At 34.0% G+C, this 27,706-nt stretch overlaps 2 protein-coding genes across 8 annotated transcripts in view; both read left to right on the top strand.

Moving 5' to 3' along the window:
• The window catches only part of LOC136848076 (syntaxin-7-like), a 46,327-nt gene extending 44,682 nt beyond the window's left edge, over positions 1-1,645 (top strand). For all 6 annotated transcript variants that reach the window (XM_067120252.1, XM_067120250.1, XM_067120247.1 and 3 more), the window contains one exon: positions 383-1,645. Coding sequence is in view for 2 of the 6 variants with exons in the window: in XM_067120250.1 (XP_066976351.1) it covers positions 383-472 (90 nt within the window). In the remaining 4 variants the exon portion in view is untranslated. The remainder of the gene's footprint in view (positions 1-382) is intronic.
• A 12,624-nt stretch (positions 1,646-14,269) lies between these two features.
• The window catches only part of LOC136848071 (C2 domain-containing protein 5), a 201,875-nt gene continuing 188,438 nt past the window's right edge, over positions 14,270-27,706 (top strand). For both annotated transcript variants that reach the window (XM_067120245.1, XM_067120244.1), the window contains exons 1-2: positions 14,270-14,457; positions 23,383-23,568. In XM_067120245.1, the coding sequence (XP_066976346.1) occupies positions 23,392-23,568 (177 nt within the window). In that variant the 5' untranslated portion in view covers positions 14,270-14,457; positions 23,383-23,391. The remainder of the gene's footprint in view (positions 14,458-23,382; positions 23,569-27,706) is intronic.

Genomic DNA, 27,706 nt, shown 5'->3' with positions numbered 1-27,706 from the left:
TGATGAAAAGATCTTCAAGGGGAGCCTCAGAAGTAATCGTCACTTAGATTTCATCTGACATAGGGGCCATCTGACATAGGGGCCAGTAGCACTTGAAAGCTGCAGAATTTTGTATTATTATAATATGTACTTCAATAACCTACACAAGAAGAGTCTTTTTGTTTCCTGGGTTCACCTTTATTATTCACTTCTTTGGCACTTTTATGACCAAATCTTTTAGCGTAGGGTATAATTACTGTGAATTGTGTTTAGAAACAAAAATTTTAAAATTTTTGCAATTTGCCATCAGATAGATTTGGTACACATTAATCAGTTTTGTAGGGACATACTTTTGTGCATCAATATTATAGTCATTATTACTTACCAAGTCATCATTTTTCAGGATAAATCAAGGCGAAAAATTATCCTCCTCACACTCACTTTTCTTATGATTGCTCTCATTGTTGGATTAATCATCTGGGCCAGCAACTGAAGGGTTTTGTGTGAAATCCTCTACTTGAGAAATTTACGCTGAGACTATGCATTGGACCTGGCTGCGAACATCTCCTTAACATTGTGTTGCCAGAAATGAAGTGCAACTGTAAATATTGTGATGGGTTTATCATTATTTCCTGATCTATACTATATTTTGGTTTCATTTAGTTTTTATATATAATGATACCGTAAATAGCTCTAAGAATTGTTGTCATTATGGGGGTCAGTTTTGTATGCAAGAGGTCTTAATTGTTGTTCATGTGAGAGATTTTTATGAGTGACTGAAGATTGTCATTTATGTTTGATTTAGAATGTTGTCTTGACTTTCACTCATTTTAACATATAGGTAATTTATTTTTCTTTAATGAGACTGAAAGATAACTAAAGGGGTAAATTGTATATATGTTAATAATTTTACTTAATAAGGCAGAACTACTTTCATTGATGGAGTTTTTTATATATATTTTCCATTTGTTGTATGTATTGTACAGTGATACAAATTACATTGCTGTCCTTGGTCTGAACTTTGTGTCATTGTTTGATGTTGTGATGAATTGTTGAATGTACAGTAGCATGCAATTGCTACTTTAGCAAACACTATTAGGATTTTTGGATAAAATTACCAGATTCAAGATTTGTCTGGATGGTATCTCCTGATCCTTGATGTAGTGTACCTGGTCATAAATATCTCTCTCTCTCTCTCTCTCTCTCTCTCTCTCTCTCTCTCTCTCTCTCTCTCTCTCTCTCTCTCTCTCTCTCTCTCTCTCTCTCTCTTTTTCATGTAAGTTGTAGATCTTGAGTGAATAAAACCAACTGACCCTGTGAAGGTTAATTCTATATTATTTTGCAAATGACTGATAGTAATCATTCCTTATTGTCTTCAGTTTGTAGTACTGTAAATTACTACAAAGTTTGTTACTTAGTGTAGAAGTGATGTACCTCAGAGTTTATGTAGAATATACTTATATTATCTGGAATTTTTGTTTGATTAGTTGTGAGTGGGTCAGAACCATCAGATTTTGTATTGGTTTTCAAATGATTTTTTATATCAATGAAAACTGATTACTATTTGAATATTAATGAAAACAGTGATTAACATCGTACGCTTACAAGTCTGTTAATATCTTGCTTACATAAGTGTCATAATCGGCCAAATAAAGGGAACATTACACTGCTCATCTTTAATTATTTCCTGCGTAAAGTGCTTCACAAAGTTTTATCAAGTACTTGAATTTATTGAAAAAAATAAAATTCCACCATTCTGGAAGAAAACAGCTCATAAGATATTGTCCTAATTCCAGCTCCTCCTATAAGGTACTGTATCTCGTATCCTGGTGTTTCATGGCATTGCTGAATTATATCAGGTGCATCAATTCTTTATGTGTTTTTATACACCAAAATAACGTTTCAGTTTTCATATAAATCATTCTCATGGCTTTGTAATATTTTCTTAGTAAGTGAAGACTATGTATTACAACTATGGTTATTATTATGTAAAAATTTTCATCTTATGCCATATCATAGAATTGATTGCTGAACTTATCACTCATACTACCCATCACATATACTTTTGCATCACATAATTTTTTGGTACATGTATTGCTAATTCCATGACATTTTGCAAAAATACACATATATCACACTTTATGGATAGTTCTCAGTAGATGCATAATGCTGCAATAAAGTCCCTTCCTGTCATAAAGTAGCATTGAGTGTTCACTTGATGACATTGAAGTCATAGAGCCAAAGTTGTTTTGATTTTTGAATTCTGCAGCATGTGCTTGATAGCCTGTGTGTGCATGCTTCCGTCCACCCATTTATGTCAGCATGAATATTTGGAAATTGCTACCTTTCTAAAAGTCTTATCAGATATCATCAAAGCTTTGAGAACTATACATGAATTGATGCAGTATAAGAATGAGCCTGTCATAATTGATAAATGAAGTGGACTATATTTAAGAATCATAATTGATGAAGTGTCCCAAAAAATTAGCAGTGCTGAACGGCCCTCCCAGCGCTGGGCTTTTTGACCCAAATTTCGTTCATTAAATTATTAATTCTTTCAAAAAAATTGGCTTTTGAATAGAGTAAATCAAATTTATTGGTAGTCATATCCCATGCATGGTTTTTGCCCCAAGTTCATTAGTTTCCAGTTACAGTAAATCAAATTAATACACAAGTAATCATCACTGTACAGCCAACCAATAAAAAGGAATCGATACAATATTCAATTTTCTGTACCCCAAGACAATATCTGGTCTTCCTGTGACTGCTTACCTAGTCTCGGGCTTTTTTTTTTTTACTGTACAATACTGTATTTGGGTTGTCAAACTAAAAATATTTCTGTATACTGTATACTGTATAACACTACTGCATTGCAAGGCAAACAATCATTTAATAAGGGAAGCCTCCAGTGGGTCTTGTGTTCATTCCTTTTATGAACATATAAGCTCTCTCTCTCTCTCTCTCTCTCTCTCTCTCTCTCTCTCTCTCTCTCTCTCTCTCTCTCTCTCTCTCTCTCTCTCTCTCTCTCTCTCTCTCTCTCTCTCTCTCTCTCTCTCTCTCTCTCTCTCTCTCTTTTGTACAATTTTATCTTTTGTTTCGGTTCCTATTCACTTCTCTTTCACTTCTTAGTTTTCTTTTCAGTTTTTCTAGTTTTATTATGTTGACATGTAAGTACAGTTGCTTATTTCTACTCTGTGTTTGTGTGTGTGAAAGTGCATTAATTCCCTTTCGTTTTTATGATTGCGTGTTGTCGTCATTTCAGTTTATTTGCGTTTATTTTTCATTCTTTAATTTCATTTGTGCTCATGATTTTTTTAAGCATGTGTACTTGTAAGCAATGTCACTTATTGCCAATAGTATGTAAGCTGTCTCAAGTTGAAGTTCTTTGAGGGCCTTGGTGATTGTGCAACGATTCTTTCTGCTTCTGTTCACATTTTTTATCTCAATTTCTTTTTTTTAGAAAATTTTGCTTTCTTTAAAGTGTAATTATGTGTTTAATTATTGACTTAAGTCTGTGTTGGTTGGTAGGAACACCTCCATGGTAAATTTTTTTTTAATTCACCGTATAAGAAAGTATCCCTATTAAACCCGTGTTGTAATGGTGTTGTTATCCACCTTATTTCCTAACAATAAATTTTTGAGGAACCTAACCCAATTGTATATTGATGGTTGCCTGTGGTATATATGTATTTATTGATCAATTAAAAAATACAATAAACTGTCATGGTATTTTAGACAGTTCATAATTTTCCAATTTGCTTATAGTACCTTCCATCAAGTTCTCTCAATGCTGTTGTCTGAAAAGCAAACTTTATACTGTACAGTATATTAATGATTTTCATATTTCACCTTTTGACTTTTGCGTGCATACTCAAGTGTAAGGTCAGCATATACCTGTATTATTCAGTTGCCTGATCAAAGAAAATGTTTAATTGTGAATCATCTGTCAGATTTTGACAAGTGATAATTAGACTAAATAGGCATCTCATACAAGACCTTTTGAATCATAACAACTACACTGTATTATATATTTGCTCTTTACATAGAAACAAACGGTATCTTACAGTTTTTCATACTTAGTTCTTCTATCTCCTTACCTACAAGAGTATTCCTGTTCATAAGTTTAACTAATCTTATTTTCAATTTTATATGCACAGCTATATTAAAATGTGCCATGTATACAGACTTCCACCCAAAGTTCACAGCTTACTACTATCCTAAAATGAGCCTCATGTTTAAATGAGATTATAATGCATATTCACAGCTCAAAATGTGAGTGTAAATAGCACCTTTGGCAGCTTCTTATTGTATGGAAGAAATACTGGCATGGTAAAACAAATTAGGCTGTAGAATGTTATGGCTAATTGAATATCACTGAATATTATGTTATGCCACTCCCTAAGGTGAAAATATAGAGCAGAGCAAAGTTGAAGAAGTTGGACAGCTAGATGCGACAAGCCTTCAGGGAAAGGATAAAAAGAAAATCAGAGAGCACTGCAGCTGGCGATCAAGGTGATGCAACAAAGAATGTTTAGTACCACCTACACTTTATTTGCTGAAATTTTCGGTATGTTGTGTTGACTTTTTTATTGGAGAGATTAAATATAGATTTATTGTCTATATGTTTGTGGGATTGGCTTATAGTATTGAGTAATTGTGTAAGCCTCTAGGTGTGATCAGGCAGATTTATCTTCTTTTAGATTTTTTAGTAGAAATGCCATGATATTTCATGTATGATTTAGTAGGGGTTCGGAAGAAGTCGCTTCACTTGCACTGGAGGCATGCACTTTCAAAGGTACTAATGTTTTGAGAGGAGTTATATAAATATGTACTTGTGTTATGGTAATGAAAATTTTTATTTTTGCAATGAGTGAAGACAAAGCAAATTACTGATGAGAGTTTTGTATGACATTAAGGCTTATAAAGACAAACAGAGGTGTGTTTCCCTGTTCCTGTGTATTGGTTTACCTCTCCTGCTGGGACATCACAAGAGAGTAGAAATGTATTGTGAGATGAGTTTAGTATCTATTTGACATAACTGAACCATAACATAAGCCAGTTTGAATCTTGTTGACTTGGTAGAATATTTTTTTCAATATCAAGCAAATAGTAATGGACATGAGGTTCATTAGAACTATCCTGCAATACAGTTGTAACTCATTCCTCTTCAAAATACTGTATAATGTTATTAATAAGTTTCTGGTTTATGTGCTTGAATGCTGGGGTATTCTTGAAAAGTCATCCTGTTATGACACATAAATATTGTGGGTGGAAAATAAACAAAATTACATTTTCAAGATTGATAGGAACATGAAAAATCCTGTACAGTTAGTTACTTAAGATATATCTTATGAATGGTAAGTAGAATTTGCAAACTGATTATAACTTGATTACCTTTTCATATAAATTGAAAAACATACTCCATTACTAGATTTAAGTCTGATTATTGTAAGATGCAATTAGGTTAATTTCAAGCATTGATACTTAGTTTTTATAGTTAATTTTATGTGGAAGATTTTGTTCCAACTCGTATTTGGTTTTCCTTCATACATAAGGTTTGTTCCTAGTGGTCTTGGAAACAATTTTACATCCATCGTACAGTCTTCTACATTTAAATTAATGTCAACAAGTTCATCAGTGTTTTATATCCCTATCTTAGTTCTCAAATGCAAATTCTCTAATCTTGTGTTGTGATCATTTTAGTGTTACAGCTTTGAATTGTAATGTTCTGGTGTAGTATTCATTAGTAAATTGCTTCCTGTTTGATTTATGTCTAGAAAGGGCTACAGTTTGAATCAATTAATAATGATGATCATTAATGTGCATTGTAAGTTTGCCAGTGTCTGTATCAACTAAAATTCAGCTGTAGTACTTCTAAAGTGTGGTAGTTATATTTCAGTTGTGTGACGGAAAAAATTTAATGACAGAATAGTTGTTTGGGATGCCAAAGATAAAATAATGGGGTTGAATTTAATGAGGAATTATTATTATTATTATTATTATTATTATTATTATTATTATTATTATTATTATTATTATTATTATTATTATAAAATAGTAATGAAACCACTAAGTCAAACTTCTAGAATATTGTAAATTTCATGTAAATGATTTATTCTCAAATTAGAGGTAAAAATTGTAACAAGGTAAAGTTTAAAAAGCTGGACAGCTAAGTAGGAAGAGGCCAAAAGGAACTGATAAGTAAAAGACAGAAAGCTCTGCAATTCAGGCTTAAGTGACTGCAAAGAGCCTTTAGTCTCATCTAAAGTTGGTTCTATAAAGCATATCACAAGTGTTATCCCCCAGTGAGGAAATCCTAGATGAAAAGAGTGAGTCAAGTAAATGTACAGTACTGACCAAAAAGAGGCATGTCAGATGATTAAGGAATTTTTGCTTTCTGCAGGTACTCTTGATGCAATGGATATGTGTTTGATTGCAGTAATTTAAGCATCAGCAGATTGTGTGGAATCATTAATCACATAGTTTTAGATGGTGGTATGAGAATTAACCAAATAAAGGAGGAATAGAAGACTGTTACTGTAGTTGTTGGCAAGGTTACGCAAAATGTGAAAAAGTTACATTGCTTTGTTTCATTATTCCAATTATGATGAAGCTAACATTTTTCACATTATGGTGCAGCAGGTATATTGAAAATTTATGTATAATCCATTGCTTCAAATTTATGGTACAGTGTATCTATTTTGGATGGATGTCAGGTGAATAAATTAAATATTAACCTTTTAAAGTAATGAATTGTGTAATGCAGTTTTTCTAGGCATCCTGCATTTCTTAATTGATATTTATTTTACTTAAAAAGCTCTTTAAGTCTTAGGAGAACACTTCAAAACAAACAAAAGCAGTAGTCAACATTAAAAGGTCAGTCCACTTATTAAAAAAAAATCATGACAGAGAAGAGTTTTCTGGCCAAGTCATCTGTTTGTAAATGAATGAGTTTTATGCAGACAGACTTCAGGTAAATGCTGGGGGTCACAGTTTTGATATTCTTTCTTGTGTGAATGTTTATGATCTTACTGTTATTTTGGTTTTTCATTCTCAATTTAGTGAATACTTTGCCTCTTTAGACGAGTACTGTACAATGATAGTAGGTAGTCCCCGCTTACTGGCGGCATCAGTTGACAGCGTTTCTGTGTTACGGCGCTTGGCTAGCGACGTCGTTAACCGGATTTTCAGTGCCAGTAAGCAGTCGGCGCCGATATCCGGTTAACGGTGCTGATATCCAGTGACCTGCGCCATTAATCAGGGTTTTCGGTGCTATTATCGCTGATTTCTGTTGGCAGCGATTTTCGGTTAGTGGCGCTAGGCTGGGGAGGGAACCCCCACTGTTAACCAGGGACTGCCTGTATTGTTAAAAATAGTGCAATTTTAAACTTTTGTGGTTGTTACCTTTTTTATTGCAAGGAAACATACCCAAGGGCACTTATCTACTGCAAGTGAATATCATTTGATCCCATGACAAAAGATAATTTATGTATTGCTTTTTTTATAATTTTTTAAAGTTCAGTAGCCAAAAGATTGGGGATATATAAGTAGGATTATGTTGCATGAACTATGGTTGTTAGTTTTTTAACTCCAAGGAAGTGATATTAAACCATGTTTATGTGCACATGTTAGCATACATGCTTGTATTAATATATTTTGTTCATGATTCATCTTAATGTGTGATTATAATACCCAAGTGATCATAACCTTGGCAAAATAAATATGATTGTCTAGTGTAGCTAGCGATGTGCTTATGCCTAATTATTACTTGGTACTGAAGATCTTGGTCTAAATAGATTAATGCATATTTATTTTCAAGGCAAAGGACTCAAGTAATTTCTGCTACAAATGGCATTTTTGTTGTGGTAGACAAAGACCTGTTTCCGCTGAGACAGGTTTACTGGAGAAAACTTGGCAAAAACCAATGTTGCGGCATTATATATGCCACGCATTACTAAATATTTTATCTAGAAACCATGGGTATTGAGTATTTCCGGTTTTGTTAGCAATGAGAGCAGATGCCAGAAAAACAATATAACATTGTTGAATGTTGATCCAAAGTGCTTTATGCTTAAATTCTATATTGCATATAGTGTACAGAGTAAAATTTGGTAAGCATATATATACTGTATTTAAATATGGAATTAATACATAAAGATTTGCTAACCAGTGCTGTTTAGTATAGTTGAAAAAGCTAATTTCCGAGTCCTTATTCATTTATTTGTTAATTTTGTAAAAATCTTAAAATCTAAAATCTGTTTGGTAGAAAATAGCGTACAAAAAATTTTTATGGCTTTATATTTAGACAAATAATTATTGCTTTTTAGATGTGGGAATTATTCTTCTTAACAAGATTTTTAAAGGAAAGGTAATTTTTTAAAAAGGCGTAAAACATCTATGCTTTGAATCGCCTTTAACAGATTATTGTAGACAGCAAACTAAAATTTAATGTTGATTGATTATTTTGAGCTTTATTATTATTATTATTATTATTATTATTATTATTATTATTATTATTTATTATTATTTTTATTATTATTATTATTATAATTATTATTATTATTATTATTATTATAAGTTGTTTATCCAAACAATTGAGTCATATCCATAATCTTTAGGGCTGATCTAAAAGGTATGCTCTAAAAGTGAACATTTAGGAAGAAAAAAGTTGAAGTTGGACAGCAAGATGAGAAGTGATGGAAGGGAGCAGATGGAAAGTAAAAAACAAAGTAAAACAGCAGTGTCCTGCTCAATGTACAGTACAGGCTGTATTCCATTGTGTTGCTATTTGTGCTAGAGATTCTGAGTGCAAATGCTGCTCGTACACATTGAAAAAAGGGGCACTTATAAATTGATGTTTGTATTCCTTCATACATTTTAATTTTTGCAAAAGACATTGTGAATAGGATGACACAAGGTAATTTTACAGATTTATGCAGTAATGATACATGAATTCTTGTATAGTACAGAATCATTCTTTGAAGATGTTTTGGAATTTGCTTTTGACAAATCCCAGTACAAGTGGTTCTGCAGGATTATGCTGATAGAGCACGGTTTCTCTTCAATACAGTAATAGTAGAATCTCCCTATTCATACTATATGTGACAGCTAGGTTATTTTTTTCATATTGGCTGTTTTCCATATTTTCATAATAATCATTGCAAAATTACTTGGGATTAATGAACAGTAGGCCAGAGAATTACAGGTTGTGAAGATAAGTACAGTAATATGATGTTGACAAGCTGGAAATATTTAAAGTCTGAAGAGAATTTGCATATTGGTAAATAGCATGAAAGAGGCTTGAAAGAGATAATTTTAGTGTGGAAGCATTTCCGTACTAAGTAATTTCCTAATGAATGGTAACTTTATTTTGCTTTGCTGTGTGTTTCATTGACACATATAATGTTGTAAAATGAAAATCTGATGTAAATCTCTTAATGGTGATTTGTTTTGCCAGTGATGTGTGTAAACTTTTTAGGCAGCTGACTGCATGAATTCCACATACAGTAAAATCTGTTGTTGATATTTAGTAAGGCTTTTGTATACTAGGGGTGACCCATGTCATTGTGATAACTTTTGTATCAATGACCCAGCAAGTGATATATTCCTTGGAGGCCTGGGTAATGGGCTTAGTATTTTTAACATTGGCTGTGTCTGTGGAGGCTGGATGGCTTTTTGTACTTTGCAAACGTGAGTTGATGGCTTGATGGGTCACTGATGTTTTAATCTTTATACAGTACTATGAAATCCGTCTATGAATCTTGACTTGGTTACCCAAAGGTGTAATGAGATACTGTTTCTCGAAAGTAGATACTTGCTAAGGTCAGGAGACGTATTTGCCGGAGAATTTTATGCTAAAGGCTTGATGCCTTATACTAGACCCATCTCCCAGCTCCAGTGTTAATTAAATAACATTAGGAGTGCTTTATTCATATAGATGCTAGTACATTTAAATGTAATGTCCAATAGCATGGTTTTTATGGTAAATAGTTACACTGTCAAAATGGTGGTACAGTATTTCAGTTTGGAGTCTTTTGACATTTTGATGTTTTTTAAATAGGCATTGTTCTAAAACAAAAACATCCCCTAGCATCAATAAGTGATTGCTTCCCATTTCAATTACACTTCAAATTATGTTAATTTTTACACATTACTGCATTGTCCTGTATTTTGAACACTTTTTAGGAAATCACAGTGGTTAGGCTCTCAGTAGAATAATGAAAATCTATGCTGATAAGACACCCTGGCCTCAGATGTTGCATCAGTAACATTTTTTATGCAATTTTTTTCTCTTCAACAGCAAATCTTCATATCTCCCAAGATCAGGTACTAGACAGATATTTAATCAGTCATCTTATCACTGTGAATTTTGTCAAGATTTATGCTTCTGGGAAGGACTTTTTGTAATTTTTTTTTTCTGATAAAATTCAGTCTCATTGTTGCTTTATTTCTGGTTGATGATCTGTAGCTGTCTTAAGAAAAAAAGGTTTGTTGTTGTTATGTGTCTAGGAAAGTCAACCCATTCATCTGAGAAGGGCTTCTTTCCTTTCAGCTCTGTATAGAATTTCTTTAAATGTAATCTTGATATTGTATATAACAGTGTTACATTTACATATTGCAATATTGATATACACAAGTTTAATGTATGCTTTGTGATGTAATCATATTGAAGTAAATAAAAAATAACACATCGCTCAGTTTATTTCTGTATTTTCCATGTTTTATATTTCATATTTAACAAGTGGACCATTGTAAAGCACTTATGAAAATGAAAGATATTTTAGTGCCAAATATTCTTTACAATTTCATATGAAGTTCCATGCAGGTTCCTTCCAAAATTTAAAATACTCTGCAGAGTATTTTTAAAGATTTTTTTAATTTAAAAGAATGGTTTAATGAAAATGCTTTCCAGGGAACCAAAGAAAATTACATGGACAACATACCATTTGGGTGATATTTATCATTTATGTTATTAGTGTTCAAAATGAGAGTTCATATGGAACAAACCGAAAAAGGTTTTTAACCTAGAAGGCAAGATTTCACAGTTCCGTGCGTGAAGAAACGATAATAGAGGGAAAATAATGAGGTTAAAAATAACAGACGAATAGCTATTTATGTACAACATCGTGTTATGTGCTTACATTAAATCTCTTGGGATTATGAAAAAAGTTCATTTTTCTTACTTTGACTTCTTTTTATAACTACCTTGAGATATTCAGAAAACAAATCTTCAATTCAGAATGATTATGAGTAGCCAGGGTAAGATGTTACATTGTAAGATGGGGTGAATGACAACATACGTTAGGTGTCAATACCTTAATGAGTAAGAAATTTTGGTGAAAAATTATATTTGCTGATAGCCTAAGCTAGAGACAAGGCCAACTAAAGTAGCCATTCCCTAAACAAGGGGTTAGAGAAGTCTTCAGTTCCTCAAAATTTTCAAGTTGAGACCTTTTAAAAAATAAATAACTAGATTGTGTCAATCACTTTATAATTATTCCTGAAGTTGCCGGTATGAATTTGAGTGGGTTCATTTAAATGTTACAGAAAAAAAAACGGTGTAACAGTATTCAAGTTAATTTCAGGTTGTGGGTAAATTCGGCAGACTTATATGTCCAACATTTATTATAAGGATGTCTTGTTAGCAAGAAAGTATAATGGTGGTGGTATAGCAGAAGACAAAGTGAAGAGAAAGAGAGAGAAAAAAATAACTATTACTGAAACGGAGTGATAAATCAGTCAACAAAGACTAAGAACTATCCGAATCACACGATATGGTCATAACGTGAATTTTAATACTCTGCATCTAGATCTAGCGTTGATGTGTTCGCAGCTCTTCCCGGAAGGAAGCACCATAAGATTTTCCATCAGGATCCGTTTCAGCAGTTTTACTGGATATATATCATGACTCATAAAGAAACAAGAATGGATATCCATGTATCTACGAGATACACAGTATGTACATGTAACGCAGCAAAAAATAGTGTCTATACAAGACTGGCTACGAACGGTCTCAAGTTATGAACCAAGCCGTCAAATGTCCATCATCAAGTCTGAACAATAAACTCTCACTTGCTATAAGGAGTGAAAATGTAGTATTTCAAGAGGAAAATAATTTTTTCCTATTTTCTGAGTGTTACGATAGTATAAGTTTTAACAGATAATGTGAGGTACCCCGTATGATTTTATTGAATGTCTACTTACATGTGGATGCGACAAATGAATTTGTGGGTCACCTCCGTAAGTAAAAGATGATGATGATGATGAGAGAGAGAGAGAGAGAGAGAGAGAGAGAGAGAGAGAGAGAGAGAGAGAGAGAGAGAGAGAGAGAGAGAGAGAGAGAGAGAGAGAGAGAACTTTAGCTGGAAGATAACACCTATCCCAGTGTACTATGGTAGCTGTATGGCTCAAACCCCCATTCAGTCAACCATTACTTCAATTTGTGCCTTATTAGGGTGATGTTTCTGAAGGGCTTCACATCTTTAGAGAACATTCCTCAGTTTGTTTTACTCAACTTTTACTTTTAGTCATATAGCTGTGGTACTGGAAGTAATGACGGGTGCTTATCATTTGTGCTTTTCTTGAGTGGTCTTGCCTATTACAGTATCACATTTCATCCATGTAGGGTACACGCCGGCATCAAAATGTAAATATCTGTAGGCCTACAATTATTTATAAATCATAAGATCTTTGAATGAACACAGAAGGGATCTGAGACACTAATAATTGATTGCCATAATAAACTAGCCATGTATTGTTTTATTTTTATTCTTTGACTCAAATTGATTTGGAGCATTATATAACAATAGACAGACTGACTTGACTCGGCTACCGCGGTATGTTCACGTGCGGTTTCTTCGTCGTCGTAACGCTTTGCTGAGAATAAATTTTGAGCAAATTATTTCTTCTAAGTCCGTGCAGCCTATCTTTACTTGTATACCTGTAATCTCTGTAAACAGAAGAAAACTCATATTATTTATGTTCATTCCATGTAGATTACAACATGGAATGAACATGAATTGTATTAGATAATAATATTTTAAAACTTCACATTTCAAAAACAACTGCATTGGTCAATAGCTGAGTCTCTAATGTAATTTGTATCTGATTATAATGAAAATTCTGAATTTACCATAGATCTTGCTGTCAGCATTCTAAAATTTCAGCATATTTGTGGTTTTCCCCTGTTTCATAAATAATGCCAATTTTGGAAGCTTTTTCAAGCAAGCGGTGGCTATTTTGTTCAATTACAAATTAATACGTGCACATTTTATTTGTGGATATTGCCGATTATTTTTTATCATATCTCATGTATCTATATTGTGTTTATGTTACTGTCTCTACTTTGTATATTACACGTACATGGCCTTGAGCTGAAGTAAAATTTATGGTAGTTCTAAGCCGTAGTTCCGCGGTGAGCTAGACTATGGCAATTGACGTTTTCCTATGTTATTTTACTTGCTTTACAAGAATTTAAAGTACTATTTTGTCGGTCGGCTGTAACTAAACTGCAATTGACCTTGGAAGACTACACGACGACAAGGTAGACCTAAGGGTGTTTACTGGTTACAATTTTGCTGTACTAGCTATGAAGGGGGATTGGGGCTCGCCGCAGAATGCCATCTTAGTTCTACCAAATTTATTATTATTATTATTATTATTATTATTATTATTATTATTATTATTATTATTATTATTATTATTATTATTATTATTATTATTGCTGCTTCAGCTGCATTTATTTTGTAGAAGACTTTCTCTATTTTCCTTATTGCGGACTTCTCTTCATTGGAGGTGCGTGCTAACAGCTCGCCTATATTTGTCATTTTATGGGGGAAAAAGTAAAAAATCTGGATTCTGCTTTTTTTATATTCTATACAGTTAGAATATTATAACTATATAGTTGCTAAACTATATAGTGTTTAGCAACCATATAGTTATAATATTCCAACTGTATAGAATATATAAAAAGAAGAATCCAGACTTTTGACTTTTTCCCCCATGAAATGACAAATACTTCACAGGCGAGCTGTTAGCACGCACCCCTAATGAAGAGAAGTCCGCAATAAGGAAAATAGAAAAAGTCCTCTACAAAATAAATGCAGCTGAAGCAGCAATAATATTCGATAAAACCTGTTTAAAAGAGGATCTGCTGCCAAAATATTATTATTATTATTATTATTATTATTATTATTATTATTATTATTATTATTATTATTATTATTATTATTATTATTATTATTATTATTATTATTATTATTATTATACAAAACGAAACACTACTATTCGTAGGAAAACGTCGCGCGTCATCGAGCGACCAAGGCAAAAGGATTAGAGCCAGCAGACAACAACACGGACGACGGTTCCCATTGGTCAGTCGCATGTCAGACCTAAACACTTCTGACCCTGTGCCAGAGAGTATGTTGTGAGAGGTCGTTGCCGTTTTAGTATGTCATTGTCTCCCTCTGTTGATGAACGGTAAGCTTGAGATCGAAGTTGGAGTGTATTACTTCACAGATGAGTTTAGTGACGTAAAATGCGGCAAAAGTCGGCTTAGTTTGATCGTATTATAAAAAATGCAATAACCCAGTCTAGCGTAGCTTAGGCCTATACGGCTGTCCATGTAGGCCTCTGCCCCCATGGCAGAAGTTGCCCTGTTACCTAATCAAAGGGTGTTAAGTCATCGAAGAGGGTAAAAACTTCATAGAGAGGCTAATTTATTTATTACGTGTAGGCCCAGTAGCATAATACTTGACATGGCCTAATACTGTAGCGTAAAGGTTGACGGGTGCCAAACTTTTTAGGCCTAGGCGTGGCACAGCCCAAGTCTAGGTCACTTTTGTGGGTAGAACTAGCCAAAGCAACAGCGCCGCATCCGGTATTACTTTGGAAAATTATTTTTCCTATAGATTTTTGGTTGCTTGTCAGGAGTTTACCGTTATTTTTGTAGGTCGACTGTAATTAACCTCAGAAGTTGTATGCTGGCCATCCTGGAATGCTATTGCACATGCGCAGTGTTAAGGGGAGCTTTGGTAAAAAGTGGGGTTTACTTTGCCAGGCACCCCCAGGCTAAGTGACACGGCCTGCTAGGCTAGGTTAGGGTATGTTTAGTTAGTATAGTTAATTTGTAACGGGTGTCCTTTGCCAATCCCGTCTTAAACGTATGACTCCCTGACAACTTGCGATTGTGCGCAACCGTTCCATAATAACAACATGACAGTCTGGTATACCTTCCAACACTTCCAAAACCCTGCGCTCCCAAAGGGTCTCCAACCACCTTGGGTAGATATGAAGTTGACAATAATTGGTAGATCTAAGCCGGCATTCCGTGGCGAGCCCCCCACCCCGCTCCATAGATAATACGGCAAAATTGTAACTAGTAAACACCCTTAGATCTACCCTGTCGTCGTGTAGTCTTCAAAGGTCAATTACAGTTTAGTTACAGCCAGCCAACAAAATATTACTTTAAATTCTTGTAAAGCAAGTAAAATAACATAGGAAAACGTCAATTGCCATAGTCTAGCTCACCGCGGAACTACGGCTTAGAATTACCCAATAATTGACCGACAGTAAACAACTCAAACTCCATCATCACAAGTGCTGAAAGTATAGGAAAAATCGATTTCCAAGGTAACAGTCCGTGCAGAACTCTCACTTAGAAATACCAACAAATGAATTTGGACTAAGTTGCAGGTAACATTGATTGCACTAGCCTAGGCCTCATGTTGTTAAGAAATCTGTTGATTGTAGCCTAGACAGACCACAAGCTTTGGCTTAGGCTAGTCGTGGGCTCTGTTATTTTGCCCCAAGTCTAGTAGTGTATCGTAGGGTAGTATACAGTAGGGAGACAAGGGTAGGGGTTGGTATTTTCTTCCCCTTGCAGGGGTCCAGGGCCGGTGAAACCTCCTGGCGAGGTCTGGCCACGGCGCCCAAAGTCACGATAAAACTATTAAAATACTGAGCTATAAGCATTTTTAGAGTTTTTTTTTTTTTTTGGTGTTTGAACATCAGAGTAGGCACATATAAGCATTTTTAGAGGGGTGTCAAGTATTCATGGATTTTAGCTATTTGCGGGGGATTGTGGTATGCATCCCCCGCGAATACCAGGGGTTGACTGTATCTCAAATATTTATTTCTTATACAAGCATTGTGCCCTTGTTTCCTTTCTGATATTATATGCTAAGTACTTTACCTTGTATTGTGAAGATAACAACTGAATATTTTTGGTATAAAATTTTTCAATATCATAATTACTGTACCTACTTGACATATTTTAAATGTGTGGTTTACATCTTATCTCTATCTGTTCTTACACAAATACAAATCCTCAGTCTTTACGGAAGGATATTGCTTACAGTGCGGGCTGGGAACAGCAGTGTAACTTTTAAACAAGGTAGTTAACTACTGACGGTAGGGATGGGAGCCTTGCCCACCTGTTGGTATGCACTCACTTTGCTTTTGGCCTCTGTCGAGAGTAGACGTCTTCACTGCCCAACTTACCGTTTGACCTTTCCATAATTTTGTTTGATTGTGATATTGTTATATGAGTTTGTTGTTGCTTTGCTTATATTAATTTATACAAGTAATCAGAGATGGGCAGTATTTAAATACAATTGTATTTAAATACTGTATTTATAAATACATTTTTATGTGAGTATTTAGATGTGTATTTAAATACTTTCTATCATGTATTTAGTATTTATAAATACTTGAATACTTTTTTAAATATAATCAAGTTGGCTGGTGGCCTGAAATTTGGCAAAACCCCCCCCCCAAAAAAAAAGAATAAGAAAAAATTTAAAAAGTCCTACAGCAAGGGAATACTCTTGTATATCTCCATATAAAGTATCTAATCAAAGCTTGTATTTTTTAGTGTGGAATATGTTTATGAACTTCTAATTAATTCAAACCTAAATAAAAATCTTTGAGTGTACATATCTCAGAACCAGAGTTTTTGCCTTCTAGAAAGCTTCATACATAATATTTTCAAAATACTTTCCTGAAAATTTGCACAGAGCATGGAGAGACATTAATGAACAAAATGAAGAAGAATTTTCTTTCTTATGTTATATTTTTATATATGATTTTTCCATGATTTTTAGGTAAAAGACGAATCATAACAAAAAAAAAAATCCAAACTGTCAACAGGTTGACAGAGAGTCACTGGAGCGTCACGGAGTCACATTGTCATGTCGCAGGTTTGAGGGGGCTCATGTGCATAACAAGGTAGCTGAAAAAATAAACGATAGTATGACTGAATTTGATATTTGTAATGAAAAAGTTGTGTCAACCGTTACAGATAATTGGAGTAGTTTTGTGGAGGCATTTAATGAGTTTGGTGTAAAAACATTCAACATACTGGAACATGCTGAAAATGATTCTGAGACTAAAGATCAGCTTCAAGATGATGAAATTGGCAACGAATTTGATTTTTTTTCATAACAGAAGACCTAGATAAGTGCGAATATAGTGATGCCAGACTATCAAAATATGTACAGTGTGCTTCACACACACTGAGTCTCTTAGCAACAACCGATGCAAAACAAGCATTAAAGAATCCTAAATTTCCATCTTTGAGTCATGCTACTATGGGAAAATGTTCAGTGCTGTGGAAGAAAAGTGGACGCCCAGAATTGGCAGAGATTATTAATAGGACACCAAGCTGCAGTTTGAGCCCCGTGTGTAACCCGATGGAACCCCCTTTATGACAGTATAGCTTTACTACTTAAACACAAGACAAAGTTAAATGAGCTGATGGCAGCCTTACAGCTGCCGCTTTTCAAGAGTCATGAACTTCATTTTTTAGAAGAATGTAGCATCACATTGGCTCCAATAGCATCTGCATTAGACCACCTTCAGACTGAGAAACAAATTTTTTATGAATCATTGCTTTCAACCCTTTGCACTCTCAGCAATAGACTGAACAAATCAGAGTACAGGGCTTGAACTACTGTATGCCACTACTCACAGCAATAACTACTGGTTTTAAGAACAGATTTGGACATTATTTGACTTTGGATGCAGCTGTTACTGATGCAGTTTCAGCAACAGTTTCACACCCATATTTCAAGTTATACTGGATCAAGAGCACAGACTGTGACCAAGATGAAGTAGGAGCAAGAAAAGATAAGGTTCAGCATATCTTTATTGCTGCTTCAAGATCTTTTGTACAAGAACTTGGCGAGATTAAAGAACCATCTGATTCATCAGACATCAATGAATATTCTGACTTTGAAATGTCACCGGAAAGCAGCGCAATCCAGACACCTGCAGTGATGGTCATGGCTTATTTGAATGACTGTGGACATGGTCTTGACAGTCTTAACAAACGTCCACTAGTTAAGAAAATGTTTCTTAAATATAATACTACACTGCCGTCATCAGCGCCAGTTGAACGAATATTCTCCTTTGCGGGACTTATTCATTCTCCCAGGAGAGGACGATTGTCAGATAAAATGTATGAACAACTGGTGCTTCTGAGGGCCAATAAGAACATAGGTAGTATTAGGGTTTCTGTTTAGTCACTGATGTTAATAATTGAATTGAATTTCAATTAATAAATCACAGTACCCTTATTCTTGTGCTTTATTATTTATGCATCCAAGTATGCCTGGACCCAGTGGAAGCTGCACAATGGTCTTCGCAGGGTTTTTTCTTATATAATCAATGATAATAAATTTTGTAAGACATTTGTGTAATTTCCTGTGTTCAGTCAAGGTTCGGTATCCAGTGGGCTTTGGTATACAGTAAATGATATAATTCCATGAAGACTAATAGAATTCCTAGAAAAGGAAGATATCAAAAGTACTGGAATATTATTTAGATACAATTAAAAATAATTTATTTAAGTATTTAAATACATTACATTTACCTGTAATATACTGTACTTGGTATTTAAATGAAACTTTGACTAAAAACTGTATTTAGTATTTAGATACATTTCAAAGTATTTGTGCCCATCTCTGCTTATAGTGCAAACTATTAAAATATTCATGTATAAGCATTTTTAGAGGGTTTTTTGGTGTTTTGAACTATCAAAATGAGCAGTTATAAGCATTTTTAGAGGGGTTTTGATTTTTTGCTTATTGGAGCTGTTCGTAGGGGGTAGTGGTACTCATCCTCATGAATACAGTACCCGAGGTCAACTGTGTGTATATATATGTGTATATGTACATATGTATATATGTATATATATATATATATATATATATATATATATATATATATATATATATATATATATATATATATATATATATATATATATATATATATATATGTGTGTGTGTGTGTGTGTGTGTGTGTGTGTGTGTGTGTGTGTATACATACAGTAAACCCCCATATCTACGTTCTCACAATTCGCAGACTCACAGATTCTCGGGATTTTCTGTGGAATGTGTCTATAAATTATTAACAATTCAGCAATTTGCAGCCTTTTTTGTCGGGAAATATTCACTAATTAGCTTATTTTAATGTTATTTTCATGACTATACATTTTTTTAATGATAAAAAATTATTTACTAATTTTCAAATATTATTAAGATTAATAATAATACTGTAATAATAATACTGTAAGATTAAGTACTACGTAACTGAAAGAGAGAGAGAAACTGGTTTTTCTCCCCTCCATTCAGAACAAACCCGACCTCATTAAAGCGAAGATAGATGCTCAGAATGAAATATTAAAATTATATTAAAATACTATTGAAGTTATATTAAATGATATATATAAGTATTGTAGGATGATAGTATAAGCATTTTTTCCAACAAATTATGGTTTTTTGGAACCTAAATCCATCGTAAGTAGGATAATACCTGTATAAGCATTTTTAGTTTTTTCTGTGTGTTTGAACTATCAAAATAGGCAGTTCTAAGTGTTTTTAGAAGGATTCTAAGTATTCTTGGGTATTAGCTATTTGCAGGGGGGGGTACGCATCCCCCGCGAATACGGGTGATTTACTGTATGTATATACATATATACAGTATATACACATATATACACATGCACACACATATACATTAATTATATATATATATATATATATATATATATATATATATATATATATATATATATATATATATATATATATATATATATATATATATATATATATATATATATATATATATATATATATATATAGATGGATGTATGCATGTATATGTGTGTGTGCTATCATAACTCTGAAATGCATTGAGCAATTTCAGCCAAATCTGGTATACATATGACTTACTCTCTGGAAAAGAATACTGTGGGGGTAAGCCATCACTAGCACCAAAGGGCACCAAAGGGCACCAAAGGGGGTGGGGGTTGGAAGGGCTTCCCTTAAAACAGGGCTGGTTTTGACCCTAGACTTAGTAACTAAATAAACTGTGTTTATCATATCTCATTTCGGCATACAGTACATGTGACTTACAATCTGGAAAAGAATACTGTGGGGGGTAAGACATCACTAGCACCATCTTGTGCAGCGCAAGGTTTTTCTGGTGTGGACTGAGAATCTATCCTCAAGTTTACAAGAGGTTCAGCACGAATGTTTTCAGAGTTGATGGTTGGTTTCTCTCCTAGTGTTGGGCTCAATGTATTTCTTGAATATGTGCCTCTATGGAAAACTTCATGAAGTTCTTTAGTTTCTCAGTTGCTCTCTAAATGCTGTTGGTTCCAGCTATTAGAGATTTTAGTTCTATGTTTTCTTGTGTTTTAGGTAATTCTCAAGTAGACATTGCTTATAACCGGGACCCTAGGAGGACTGTCTGAGGACAAAGACATCTAGATGTCTTTCAGGGTGTTAATGTAGAGTTTTTCAGATCTCTGGTAAGCTCTTTACCTTGTATCTGCATGCAGTTCTTCAGTTCGTTATGGTACCACCCTTTGAAACTTTTGGAACAAGCTCCTTTTAATGAGGAACTTGATCCCTTTGTGGATCCAATAAGGACTTTAGGAATTATGTGAGTTGCACTAAAGGTATTAAAGCTCATGTAAAGGATCTGTGTACAGTCAACCCCCGGTATTCGCAGGGGATAGGGACCAGAAACACCCACGAATAGCCAAAATCCTCGAATACTTGACATCCTCCTCAAAAAATGCTTATAACTGGCTATTTAAATAGTTAAAAAACCAGACCCCCTCTAAAAACATAACTGTTTATTTTAATAGTTCAAACACCAAATGTATACCTTAAACTGTCAATTGTACACAGAATATACCTTAAACTATCATCTAAAACACTTTAATATCATTTCAAAGTCTTATTACAACATTACTCATAAATATATATGGCTTACAGGTAGGTGTGAAAACTGTTCAAGTTACCCCTGTTTTCAAGTACTGTACATCCATTTTATCTCATACCTTAAACTGCCCTACAGAATATAGCTTAAACTATTATCTAAAACACTTTATTGTCATTTCAAAGTCATCTTTAACATTACAGTACTTTAAAAATATTTGGTTGACAGCTAAGTGTGAAAAACTATTCAAGTGACCGCTATTTTCAAGGACATCTGTTTTCTCTCATGCAGTATTAAAGCAGTCCGTTTTCTTTGTACAGTACATAGGCAAACACTGCGAAGTTAATTACTGTAGTGTACAGGTCCTTAATATTTAATATCCTTTGCAAAAAGAATACATTTTATTGATATTTTGCTGTTTACATTAATATTAATGTTTGAAAATTAGTAAATAATTTTTTTTATAAATAATGTATTTAGTCACAAAAATAACATGAAAATACAGTAATTAGTGAATATTCCTCGACAAAAAAATCCGCCAGTTACGGAATTTTTTGCATAATAATTCGGTGATAAGTTCAACAGAAAAATCTGCGAATAGGTGAAGCGGCGAATCCCGAACTGCGAATAGGCAGGGGTCAACTGCATAGTGTTTGGATGTCAGAGCTTCCAGTGAGTAGGAATGTTTCATTAGGTGTTTGGTTAACTACTCTCATGCTAATTTGTATCCATAATGGAAGGCAAGCCACTTGACTTGGGAACAATGGCCACAGCTTTTAAATTTGGCAAGAACTTTTCCTTGGATAAGTTATTGAAGTCACTCAGTGGTATGGTAATTCTGTATTTACTATGATTTATCTTCATGGCATGGAGATTCAGTACAAGTATTCTAGAGTGTTAACTCGGCTGGTTTGTGCAGGAGATATTGTGTCCTGAATCGATTGGTAGCTGTTTCCTGCCTACTGCTTTTTAGACCTGGTTGTGGTTTTGGGAAGTTCGGGGGTACTTAATGAGGAGTATAGAAAGTGTACCTTCTTGTTTTTAGGTACCTGTAAGTTATCCATCATTGGTTCTGCAGGGTGTTGGCACAGTATTATCATGATGAGGATCTTGTACCAGAGTGACAGTATTTGTTTGATGTTTGTTAGGCGAATATTTGTATTTTCAAAAAAGATAAAATGATTTGCGTTATATTTCTTGACCACATCAAAAACGTTGGTTCAATAGCAAATATTCGCCTATGCAATTACATCTTGTTACTGCCAAGATTTTGTTCCTAGGCCTAGGAGTGTTAGTTTTCTTTACTTGCTAAAAATACATTACACTTAGCATTCATATTTCTATATTCACAATTTCTGGCCAAAAAGTATATGAAGTTATCTATACATTCTCGCTCGTCAAGTTTACTCATGAATGAATGTTATGTATTACATAACATTCTTTGTCAGTTAAAAAGTGTTGCATTGGCTATGGCGTTAATACTAATAAATATTTAGATTAATAGCTATCTTCTCAATATAATGTAAATCATCTTTTATTCTTCCAAGAACAGGTTAACATACATATTCAGTAATTGTATGTTATTGAAAATATGACTTTTAAGCAATTTTAGTGTCCTGCCATACATTGCAACTAACTAATTTGCATTGAATGTCTGACCATCGATCTTGAGATTAATTTTATATAATGGTAAGGATGATATGAGTGAGCTTGCATCCTCTCCTCTTTAAGTGACATGTTTAAAAAAGTTAAGAATGGCCGATGATCTCTATAGCCAATTCAAGTGCTTAGACATGTAAAATGCAAGTCAGTACATTAAGAACTATTGTTTATAATTTTTTTTATATGTGACAGAGTACTAAAAAAATCTCCAGTCTTGATTGTTAGATTCATAAAGGTAGTTTACCATTTGAAAGTAGTGTACTAACAGAAATGATATAATGACTTGTAACTAGATATTGTTGCTGAGAAGTCTATTTTTTAGTAAGTACTATTAGCATAGGTGATTTTTTATATTGCTCTTGAAAACATTTTGTGTTTATGAAATATATGGTGAATTGAAGCACAAAGGTTAAGTGAGCTTGAAATTCACAAAATGTTAGGTGAGTGTTACAACTTTGGAATTTTAGTATTGAAGATATCTATACTCATTTTCTGTATTCCCTCCAGGTCTAAAAAATGCCAGGGAAAGTGAAAGTGCGAGTTGTAGCAGGCAGGAATCTGCCTGTTATGGACAGGTCATCTGACACTACAGATGCCTATGTAGAAGTCAAACTAGGAACCATAACTCACAAGACTGAGGTTTACAGAAAGAGTTTGAACCCACAATGGAATTCTGAATGGTTTCGTTTTGAGGTAAGTGAAAAGATTTTTACATGAGCTTGTAAACATTTTCAGTAATGTTGAGGCGCTATGATTAATGCTGTAAGTGTAAGATGTAGCAAGAGCATTAATGCTGGGCAGGTAACAACTGTTTGTCACAAATGAAATTCTGAGTAGGATCTGCTGGTCTACTAGCAGTGTTATGATGCTGATATTCTTCTGTTCAGGAATGGATGTAATGCCACTTTAAGGTGCCATGTATCAGTGGTTATTTTTGTAACTTCTATTGCTGTTGTTGGAGTGTGTGTATAGTGCATATTTGAATATTAATTCATCTTTGATTGTTACTTCCTTCTTTGTAATGTTTTTTAAGTTATGTTTGCTTAGGCTTTTTTTTCACATGAAATAAAATTTTACTGGAGGTGGTACTTATGAATGTGCATCATCATTGATGTGTCGAAGTTTAATTCCAGTTGAAAATTGGACCTCACATAACTTATTTGGTAGCATAGACTCAAAATAGGATGGACATAGTGGTACATTTGTTGAGTTAGAAATGAGAAGTATTCAGAGTACCAGCATGGTGATTTTGATGCTCTTGTCTTTATTACCCCTATATGTGTCATGCAGTGAAGTGAAGTAGGTAGCACATTGATATGTATATTTGTATGGAATATGTGAGAGAAAAGATAACAGAGAAAATGACGGAAGAAAAAAAGGCCTTTTATGAAATCCATACATTAAAAAGAACATTTTTAAGCCCGGCCCACATAAGCAGTTTCAGTATTGTTCACAGATGAGAGAATGAGAGAATTTCACTGTTCATTTTTAAACAAATTTTTTATACAATATTTTATTTTATGTATAATATTGTACAGTGTATTGTGTGTTGTTTATAAGTATATACAGTACTGTGTAGTGATGAGATAAAATACTTATGAAATTGCTGTATTACATCCTTATAGTGATATATATACAGTAAACCCCCATATTTGTGGGGATGCGTTCCAGACAACCCCGCAAATAGTTAAAATCTGTGAACACTTAAAACCCCCTCTAAAAACACTTATAACTGCCTATCTTGAAAGTTCAAATACCAAATGTATACTTAAAGTATCATCCTACATCAAATATACCTTAAATTCTCATCCCATTACTGTATTAATCTTTGAAATTATATTATTAATATCATTTCCAAGTCATCTTAAACATTAGTACCCTTAAAAATATATACACATACTTCTAACCCTTCCAGCCAAATCAGAAAGAGAGAGTGAGTTACCATTATGACAAATTCAGCCAGAGAGAGAGAGAGAGATAATTGTTGTATATACGTTAAGAGAGTGAAATTGTGTATGAATTATTACAGAGAGAGAGAGAGAGAGATAATTGTTGTATATACGTTAAGAGAGTGAAATTGTGTATGAATTATTACAGAGAGAGAGAGAGAGAGAGAGAGAGAGAGAGAGAGAGATTGCATAGGAATCCTTTGACCTGCTATCGGCAACACTCCCCTTTCCTGTCATATTAATTTAACATGTTTGATGGCTTTGCACTCAGGGTTCTCTTTAAAAGATCAGGGAATGATATTTGTTTGTTTAAAATATGTATCACATACGTAGTATAAATTTTGTAATTACAGTCATATTATTATTATTATTATTATAATTATTATTATTATTAGTATTATTATTATTATTATTATTATTATTATTATTATTATTATTATTATTATTATTATTATTATTATTGAAAGAAATCCCTCCATCAGCTGCATTGATCTTGTATGGAGTCTTCTCTGTTTTCCTTATAACAATTTTCTCTCTGTTACTACAACTGGTGATAACGTGCCAATGTGATTCATCAGCAGTTCAATTTCCAGGATAGAGTAAGTCAGATATGATGAGCATAGCCCGTAGGGTTATATACACGTAAAGATTTTTTCATTTAAAATATTACATAGCTTACTCATGAAAGCTTGAAAACTTATAAGTAATAATAATAATCGAACATGAATAATTTTTTAAGGAGGACCAAGAGAGAGAACAAAAAGGAATATAATAGATGTTAATCGAAAGGAAACTTCTTAGGCTTATTTTTACATATTTTGAATTATCGGTGACCATCTTATCCGATATCCGGATTAAAGGGGTCAGTTTTAATGAGGGTCATCGACTGTGTGTGTGTGTGTGTGTGTGTGTGTGTATATATATATATATATATATATATATATATATATATATATATATATATATATATATATATATATATATATATATATATATATATATATATATATATATATATATACACACACACATGCACACATAGTAGGGTCTCAGTTTACGCCACACTTGACCTCACGTCGTTTCATGGTTACGTCTCACCATCTCTGATAAATTTATTAAAAAATTCTTATCTGTCATTCGGACGTAAATTCAGACTTTGTGCAGAATAGACGAATAACGTCGTCTTGCGCCGGAATACAGGGAAGATGTTGTTGGTCAGTCACTCACTATACACCATCTTGAATAGTGTCTCATTTGCTCTCTCTCATTTGTGTTGTTTTTTGGGATTTTTTTAATTGCATTATGGCTCCCAAGCATAAAGCAGACTCTCCTGGTGGCAGTGCTACAAAGAAAAGAAAAGCCATTTCTATGGGAGTGAAAGTTGATATAATAAAACAATCTGAAAAGGGCGAAACACTGTCGGATATCGGCCATGCACTTAGGTTTAGTCGTACGACTGTGTTGACGATCATCAAAGATAAAATATGAAATCAACCCTTATTACAAAGCAGTGAAGTGGTCTCCTTATTGAGTTGGAACGATTATTAGTGGTTTGGCTGGAAGACCAGCATCAGTGGCTTATCCCAGTTAGCCTAATTGATTCAGGAGAAGGCTAAAAGTTTGGTTGAAACCTTACAGACCTTACAGACCTTACAATTCGTTCGGGTTGCCCCAGGTCCCTCAGTGTGAGGCGCCTTTGATGTCTACCAGAGAGTTGCTAACGCATCTTCCGGTATATTTTGCATCTTCCAGTCTTGGATGGTCTGGGATGCATCTTAGATATTTGTCGAGCTTATTCTTAAACACATCTACGCTCACTCCTGTTATGTTCCTCAGATGAGCTGGTAGCGCATTGAATAGACGCTGCATTATCGATGCTGGTGCGTGGTGGATTAATGTCCTGTGTGCTTTCCTTAATTTTCCTGGTATAGTTTTTTGGCACTATTAATCTACCTCTGCTTGCTCTTTTGATAATTTTAGTTCCATGATATTTTCGGTAATTCCTTCTATCTGTTTCCATGCTTGAATTACCATATAGCGTTCTCTTCTCCTTTCAAGACTATATAAATTTAAGAATTGTAGTCTTTCCCAGTAGTCAAGGTCCTTAACTTCTTCTATTCTAGCTGTAAATGACCTTTGTACACTCTCTATTTGTGCAATATCCTTTTGGTAGTGTGGGTACCATATTATATTGCAATATTCAAGTGGACTACGACGTACGTTTTATAAAGCATAATCATGTGTTCAGCTTTTCTTGTTTTGAAGTGCCGGAACAACATTCCCATTTTTGCTTTGCATTTTGCCAATAGAATTGCTATTTGATCATTGCATAACATTTTGTTCATGACACTTACCTGCCAGATATATATATAGCTGTATTTCTCCGAAATCCGACAGAATTTCAAAACTCGCGGCACACGCAGTGTGGCCAGGTGGTTAGTACTCATTCCCGCCGCTGGGAGGCGGGAATCGGGAACCATTCCCATTTTCTATTCAGATTTTCTCTGTCGCCGGTACTGTTAACATCTGTTACAGTACCTCCGCCTCTGGATTTCGTTAACTTGCTTATTCCCACTTAAGTATTCTCTTGACTTTTGGTTTTGATTCTTGGACTGTGGATTGGCACACGCTTTTTCTGGACTGTTGTGGATTTTGCTTATGACCTCTCTTTAACTATGTCTGGTTCTAGTTCTGCTAGTTTCCGTGTATGTTGTATGAGTGATTGTAAGGTGAGGCTGCCGAAAGCTTCGGTAGACCCTCACTCGGTTTGTTTGAGGTGTAGGGGGCATGTTTGTCTTATAGATGATCGATGTAAGGAGTGTGAACCTTTATCGGATGCGAGCTGGAAGTCTTATGATTCCTATGTTCGCAAGTTGGAGCGT

Source organism: Macrobrachium rosenbergii, chromosome 18 (genome assembly GCF_040412425.1).
Source record: "Macrobrachium rosenbergii isolate ZJJX-2024 chromosome 18, ASM4041242v1, whole genome shotgun sequence".
Classification (NCBI taxonomy): Eukaryota; Metazoa; Arthropoda; class Malacostraca; order Decapoda; family Palaemonidae; genus Macrobrachium; species Macrobrachium rosenbergii.
The sequence above is the reverse complement of the archived record's forward strand: the minus strand, read 5'-3'. Positions and strand labels throughout refer to the sequence as shown.